Source organism: Osmia lignaria, unplaced genomic scaffold (genome assembly GCF_051020975.1).
Source record: "Osmia lignaria lignaria isolate PbOS001 unplaced genomic scaffold, iyOsmLign1 scaffold0036, whole genome shotgun sequence".
Classification (NCBI taxonomy): domain Eukaryota; kingdom Metazoa; phylum Arthropoda; class Insecta; order Hymenoptera; family Megachilidae; genus Osmia; species Osmia lignaria.
In genome coordinates this window covers 275,001-283,082 of record NW_027478177.1, presented here as the reverse complement: position 1 = coordinate 283,082, position 8,082 = coordinate 275,001, and the positions used below count along the sequence as shown (strand labels likewise).

The window sequence follows — 8,082 nt, the reverse complement described above, 5'->3', positions numbered from 1 at the left end:
ACAGTTTTCTCGAAAGGCAAATTTCTCAAGCTCAATCTCAGAATCTAGTACTGCAAGTTAACCGCGTGTGAAGTGCCAACGGCCACCGCGAGCTCGCGATTAGCTTTGACGTACGCAAATCCACGTGATTAATATAATTACGTGGTGCCACGTGCTACGCTAACACGTGGTCCTATACAGCGCAAGCACAATCTCGAATCCACCGCGACGAGTGTGCGAATAGCTCGATCAACGATCATTGTACCCTCGTGCAACGCACAATTTTCTGTAAATAGTGTACATACTGAGTGTCTGTAAATACATTGTTTTTTGTGCAAACTCAAGTACATAATTTTCCCGTCTCACTGCCGATCCTACAACCGAACCGGTCTCGTACAATCTCAAACTCGAACGCCGACTTTTGAACATTTTTTTTGGTCCTTCGAGCCGGATCGGCAGTGACGGGTTGTGCTCGGCAACAACGTTGTTAGTGAAATCTCGAACTCAGTGACTAGAATGAGTGAGAAAGGTGACAAAGTTCCCAAGGCGACGCCACAGGAAGCCAAGTCGGCCTCAAGACCGACGTCACCCACGCCGGTGACATCAGCAACGCTGACAGTGCCAACGGTACTACCGGCAGAAGCACCTCCACCGACGGTGGAAAAACGCGTAACACGCGCCTCATCTCCTGCCGGCTTGTCAACGGAGCTGTCCATGAAGGCCAAGACGCAAATGAGTAGAGTCGAAGGCCTCCGCAAATTAATGGACAAGATGCCGGAAATGATGGATGAAACTTCTCTCGACGAGATCGACTTCATCGACAAGCAGGTCGATGAAATACACAAGGCGTTCCAAAAGGAGCATTCCTACCTTGAAGTTACCTGGCCTTCGGGTCAGAACTCCCATCCATATGTCAGCGACAATTGCTACGACCTCGAGATGAGCGTGGTCATCGAAATCAGACGACGTCTGTGCAAGTTTCGGGCCGCATTCGCAAGGCTGCACGCAGCGCGTGCAGCATCACCATCACGACAAAGGCCGTCGAAACTCCCTGAGTTGACGCTTCCCACTTTCGCGGGTCGCTATGAAGCGTGGCCTGCGTTTTGCGAGCTTTTCAAATCGATAATCATCGATAATCACCGATTATCTGATGTGGAGAGGCTGCATTACTTGAGGTCAAGCCTCCAAGGGGAGTCGCTACGCGCCATCTCCAATCTGCCGGCGATAGGAGAATCCTTCCCAATTGCTTGGAAGAATTTAAAGCAACGCTTTGAGAACAAGAGGATCATAGTACAATCTCTGCTTGACAAGCTCTGTGCGACACCACCAGTGCAACAGAAGAGCGCAATGGTTCTCCACAACGTGGCGGCCAATTTGCGCGATTTCAACACCTCGTTGCGCGCTCTTGCTTCAACCGACGAGTTGTGGAATTGCACACTCATCCATCACATCTCTCGTAGTCTTGACAAGACTACGCGAGAGGCTTGGGAAACCAGCCTAGGAAACTCTGAAGAATTTCCGAAGCCAGAGCAACTGGAGGCGTTCCTCACGACCAAGGCACGGGCTCTAGAAAGGGTTGAAACGCCAACGGCCAAAAATCAGCCTGCTCAACCTCAGGCAAAGGCGAAACCAACAGGTCAACGACCTGCCTTGACAACGTCACAGGCTAACACCACCACAAGAGCAGCCGCACACGCCTATCCGTGCGACTGTTGTCAGGCCGACCACTTCATTGTGTCATGCACAAAGTTCAGGTCGATGCCTGTACCAGAAAGACGAAGTCTAGTGGACAAACTGTCTCTGTGCAGAAATTGTTGCGGCCGTCACACCACTGCGAATTGCAAGTCTGAACACCGTTGCAAACAGTGTGGACGGCCTCATCACACAATTCTACACCTGGCTGCAACGCAGCCACAGACCAAAGCCAAGCCTGCGGCAACACAAGAGAATCCGACAACGTCGTCCTCTTCAACACAAACACAATAAAGTGTAGGTGCAGTCGTCAAGCACTCAAGCACGATTTCAATGGGTCAACGATCCAGTACAACCGCCAACACAAACGATCAACGATCAAGCTCGCTTGCGACGCAAGCCGAGCTAACGCTGTTAGCAACAGCACATGCACAAGTCATCACCTCATCCACGACCTACAACGCAAGGCTGCTCGTCGACTCCGGATCGGAGCTCAGTTTCGTTTCTGAAGATCTCGTCGAACAGCTAGGACTTCAACGCACTCAATCTTCAATCTCCATCACTGGCATTGGTGGCAAGAAATCAACACAAACTCGAGGTATTGTATCACTACATTTACAATCTCTTTACAATACCTCATCGATCTCAATACAAACTCATGTGTTACGCACTCTAACCACAATTTTGCCGTCTTCTGAGGCACCCCACCAAGACTGGCCACATCTCAATCGTCTCAAGTTGGCAGATCCTGAGTTTTACAAACCACGACCCATCGACGTCATCATCGGTGCCGACAATTATGGACGAATTATAAAATCAAATGTAATTAAAGGTTCGCCATCAATGCCAGTCGCCCAGCTCTCAATATTCGGATGGCTCGTTATTGGACCAGCAAGGAGGCGTCAAGCTCGTGCTTATTCATCATTTAATGCATCAATCCCTCAAGACAGCGACGCTGCTCTGAGAGAACTGCTGACGAAATTCTGGATTCAAGAGGAGCTTCCAACGGAAAACACATCTCAACTCACACCGGACGAACAAGAGTGTGAAGATCACTTTCGTGCAACGCACAGCCGTGATTCTACTGGGCGATACGTGGTGCGTATTCCTCTCAAAACAAATACTAAAGTCTTGGGTACCTCTTACAGCACAGCTCGCTCCTGCCTGCGACGCACGCTCAGCAAGCTCACTCGAAATCCTGAGTACCGTGAGCAATATCAGCGATTCATGATGGAGTACGAGGACCTCGGTCACATGAAGAAGGCTTCTTCAATCTCGCCCAACGACTCTTCAATTTACTATCTTCCACATCACGGAGTTTTCAAGCCTGGCAGTGAAACAACAAAGCTGCGGGTCGTCTTCAATGGCTCAAGTCCAACAACAACTGGACTTTCTGTCAACGACATCATGCACACTGGTGCGAATCTCCTGCTCAACATCAACGACGTTTTGCTGTGGATTCGCCATCACAAATGCATATTCGCCACGGACATCACAAAGATGTATCGTCAAGTACGAGTACATGAAGACGATTGGAATCTCCAACGGATACTCTGGATAGATGAGGAATCAAATGAAGTCCCATACACACTGACAACAGTCACCTACGGTACCAAAGCTGCACCATTTCTAGCTGTCAGAGCCCTGTTGCAACTTGCAGAGGACGAAGGTCAACGCTACCCACTGGCAGTACCATCAATCAAATATGCAAGGTATGTCGACGACATATTTGGTGGTGCAGATTCTCTTGATTCGTTAATTGAAATTGCTTCACAATTAACTGACTTGTGCAACGCAGGCGGTTTCCCTCTTGCAAAGTGGCACTCAAACGAAGCCTCTCTGCTTGAAACCATCGTGCCTTGCAATAATTCTCAAGGTACATCAATCTCACTAGACGACTGCAATACCAAAATACTCGGATTGCGATGGAACACTGTCAACGATAGTTTCACATTCACTACTAAATCTCACCACAATCTCAATTTTACAAAACGCCTTGTATTATCTGAAGTAGCACAGATATTTGATCCGCTTGGCTTTTTGTCACCAGTCATTATTCGAGCGAAGGTACTCCTGCAAGAATTATGGCTTCTCAATCTCAAATGGGATGATCCACTGCCATCCCATGTTACTATACGATGGATTGCGATCAGAGAAGATCTCACAAGTCTGGCCAGACTCTCAATACCAAGGTGGTTCAACACCTACAACAATTCTACAGTGGAATTACATGGCTTCTCTGACGCTTCACAACTCGCCATGGCAGCAGTAATTTACATTACTGTTTTTTCGCCGTCCACAGATCACAAGGTGACGTCACTGGTGTGCTCCAAGACAAAGGTCGCACCTCTCAAAAGGCTTACAATTCCCCGACTCGAGCTCACAGCTGCGCTGATACTTGCAAAATTACTGAAATACGTTCAAGCTAATCTCAAACTCAACATTGCTACAATTCACCTGTGGACGGATTCTCAAGTAACACTTACATGGATCAAATCTCACGCATCACGATGGAAAGATTACGTCAGGAATCGTGTAACACAAATTCAAGAACTAACGCAAACTGCAACTTGGGTGCACGTTCCTGGCACATCAAATCCTGCTGATTGCGCTTCAAGAGGATTGACTACAACTCAGCTTGAACAACACGAGCTATGGTGGAGGGGACCACCGTGGCTTTTACAATCTCAAGAATCATGGCCTGTACAACGCAACGCATCTGACGACACTTGCCTGCAGGAGTGTCGCCCAGGAATCTCTCACGTGTTAACGTGCCAAAAAATCGATTATCACTGGGACTTGATTCACAAATATTCATCTTTGCAAAAACTTTTTCATGTTACCTCAGTTTGTTACAGGTTCATCTCCAAACTGAGAAGGACAACTGCTTCAACGAGGCTCTCGAACACACCAGCTGATTTGGAAAGGGCCAAAATCTTCTGGATCAAGGCCACACAATCAGCATACTTCTCACACGAGCTCAAGATGATGGTCAACAACCAAACGTTACCATCGTCCCACGCCTTCAATCGACTCACGGCCTTCATCGACGATCAAGGGGTTATTCGAGTTGGAGGAAGACTCAGCAACGCTCAGTTAACCTATGAAGGTAAACACCCTGCAATCCTTCCACGTCACTCACGTCTGTCCGAATTGATTGTAGATCACTCCCACAAAGCAACGCTTCATGGAGGGACACAACTCACACTCGCTCACATCAGACAGACTTACTGGATCATCGGTGGACGAGCTCCAGTCAAATCTCACATTCTGCGGTGTGTTGTGTGTGCTCGGCAGAGGGGGATCCGTGCCCATCAACTGATGGGCCAACTACCTCTCTCTCGGGTTACACCCTCACACCCATTCTCACACACCGGCGTAGACTACGCCGGTCCCATCGCACTCAAGACGTGGAAGGGGCGAGGTGCGAAAACACAAAAGGGCTGGATCTGTGTTTTCGTTTGCATGACAACGTCTGCTGTTCATCTGGAAATGGTTACCGACTATTCAACGGATGGATTCGTTGCCACGTACCGACGGTTCGCTGCAAGAAGAGGCATTCCACATACAATCTACTCCGACTGCGGAACAAACTTCATCGGAGCAGATTCAGCATTGAAATCAATGTTCGTCGAGGGCACTCAAGACAATCAACGATTGGCCAAGCTGTTCGTCGACGACCATACAACTTGGAGTTTCAATCCACCTGCTGCACCGCACATGGGAGGAAAGTGGGAGGCAGTGGTCAAGTCTGTCAAATACCATCTCAGACGCACGGTGAGTGACACTTTACTCACCTTTGAAGAATACTATACTCTTCTAAATCAGATTGAAGCAACGCTTAATTCACGACCACTGGAGCCTCTCACGGACGACCCTGACGATCTCTCAGTGCTAACACCAGCTCATTTCCTAATCGGAAGAGCAATCTCAACGCTGCCTGAGCCATCTGTTGAACAGGCCAACATCTCACCGAGAGCCAGGTGGCATCTCATACAACAAAAATTACAACAATTCTGGAAGCGCTGGTCAACTCAACATCTCCAACGGATGCAATCAATCTCTAAGTGGCATCACCCTTCCAACAACATCCACGTTGGATCTCTGGTGCTGCTTACAGACGAGCGCTTCCCACCATGCAAGTGGCCTCTTGCTCGAGTGCTCGCAGTTCACCCTGGACCAGATGGACTGACGAGGGTCGTCACGATCAAGACGGCCACCTCAACTCTAACTCGGCCAATTGCAAAGTTGGCTCTACTACCAGTAGAGGATCAGGATTCATCACCATCTTCTACGAGCTGCTGATGGCGGGCGGAATGTTCGAAAATGTAATTTCTACCGCCTGCACGCGGACCGCGGCAGCACTTAGCAGCGCGACCGGCAGCCACCTTGGATGCCGGTCACGCCGACCAATCAGGGAGCGTTACGTCAGCAAAAAGAAGCCAACGGTTCTTGCTGCGACGAAGCCGGTTGATCGGCCATTATTGTTCTGGTTAGCATACTACCAACACGTGCGAACACAGTTTTCTCGAAAGGCAAATTTCTCAAGCTCAATCTCAGAATCTAGTACTGCAAGTTAACCGCGTGTGAAGTGCCAACGGCCACCGCGAGCTCGCGATTAGCTTTGACGTACGCAAATCCACGTGATTAATATAATTACGTGGTGCCACGTGCTACGCTAACACGTGGTCCTATACAGCGCAAGCACAATCTCGAATCCACCGCGACGAGTGTGCGAATAGCTCGATCAACGATCATTGTACCCTCGTGCAACGCACAATTTTCTGTAAATAGTGTACATACTGAGTGTCTGTAAATACATTGTTTTTTGTGCAAACTCAAGTACATAATTTTCCCGTCTCACTGCCGATCCTACAACCGAACCGGTCTCGTACAATCTCAAACTCGAACGCCGACTTTTGAACACGTATATATGATTTATAAATACATCTCTATTATTTCTATATTTCTTTCTTTCCAAAATCTCTTCTCCTCCAGTATTCCGTATACGCACTCGTTCCTCTCGGTGCGCGTTTTACTCTCTCTTGCTCTCTCTGGGGCCTCGTCTAACCGACAAGTCGAATCCCCAAGCATAGAGCTGAGTCTCAACAGATTGCAGCGTGGTAACTGCTTTACCGAGTACAACACCCCGCCAGGTACCTAAGTCGTCTACAGACGATTCCGAGTCTTGACGTCGAACTTGGAGTACCCATGATCGACCGTTAGAGCGCCGCGGCCGTCGTTCGGCGAGATCCCGACGACGAATCCGATGACGCCCGTACGGCAAACTGGGGCCCGTGCGATGACCGGTCACGAGGGCCGGCCACCTAGTAGTGTCACATTGTTTTGAGCCTTTCGACCCACACGAGACTCCTAGAAATATCGTTGCCACCTTTGTCTAGAAAGGATACGGCCTTAGAGGCGTTCAGGCATAATCCCACGGATGGTAGCTTGGCACCACCGGCCGCACGACCGAGTGCGTGACCCAAATGTCCGAACCTGCGGTTCCTCTCGTACTGAGCAGGATTACTATCGCAACGACTAGTCACCAGTAGGGTAAAACTAACCTGTCTCACGACGGTCTAAACCCAGCTCACGTTCCCTGTTGGCGGGTGAACAATCGGACGCTTGGCGAATTCTGCTTCGCAATGATAGGAAGAGCCGACATCGAAGGATCACAAAGCGACGTCGCTATGAACGCTTGGCCGCCACAAGTCAGTTATCCCTGTGGTAACTTTTCTGACACTTCTTGTTGAAAACTCTTCAAGCCAAAAGGATCGATAGGCCGTGCTTTCGCAGTTTCTATGCGTACTGAACATCAAGATCAAGCCAGCTTTTGCCCTTTTTCTCTACGCGAGGATTCTGTCTTCGCTGAGCTGGCCTTAGGACACCTGCGTTATTCTTTGACAGATGAAGGTCCCCAGTCAAACTCCCGGCCTGGCAGTGTCCTCGAATCGGATCACGCCGGAGTATTATCGGCGATCGGCGCAAGGCCTCACACCACTCTTGTACGCTTGGTTCTAGAATTCCGTGACAACCGGGTCGAAACCACGGTGCACGCGCTCCGCCTAACCGAGTAAGTAAAGAAACTATGAAAGTAGTGGTATTTCACCGGCGATATAAAATCTCCCACTTATGCTACACCTCTCATGTCTCCTTACAATGCCAGACTAGGGTCAAGCTCAACAGGGTCTTCTTTCCCCGCTAATTTTTCCAAGTCCGTTCCCTTGGCAGTGGTTTCGCTAAGAGGTAGATAGGGACAGAAGGGAATCTCGTTAATCCATTCATGCGCGTCACTAATTAGATGACGAGGCATTTGGCTAGAACATTTGTTATTATTTATATTAATGGTGTAACAATTTTTCCAGTGTACTTCGCGATGTTATGTATAAGGCCCGCTGGTAGGCTCGA

General features: G+C 49.1%; 1 protein-coding gene across 1 annotated transcript; it reads left to right on the top strand.

Annotated features, from left to right (window-relative positions):
* Positions 1–2,004: 2,004 nt before the first annotated feature.
* LOC143306777 (uncharacterized) lies at positions 2,005–5,976 on the top strand. The gene has a single exon (XM_076693102.1). The coding sequence runs from the start codon at positions 2,005–2,007 to the stop codon at positions 5,974–5,976; it is 3,972 nt and encodes a 1,323-aa protein (XP_076549217.1).
* The last annotated feature ends 2,106 nt before the right edge of the window (positions 5,977–8,082 follow it).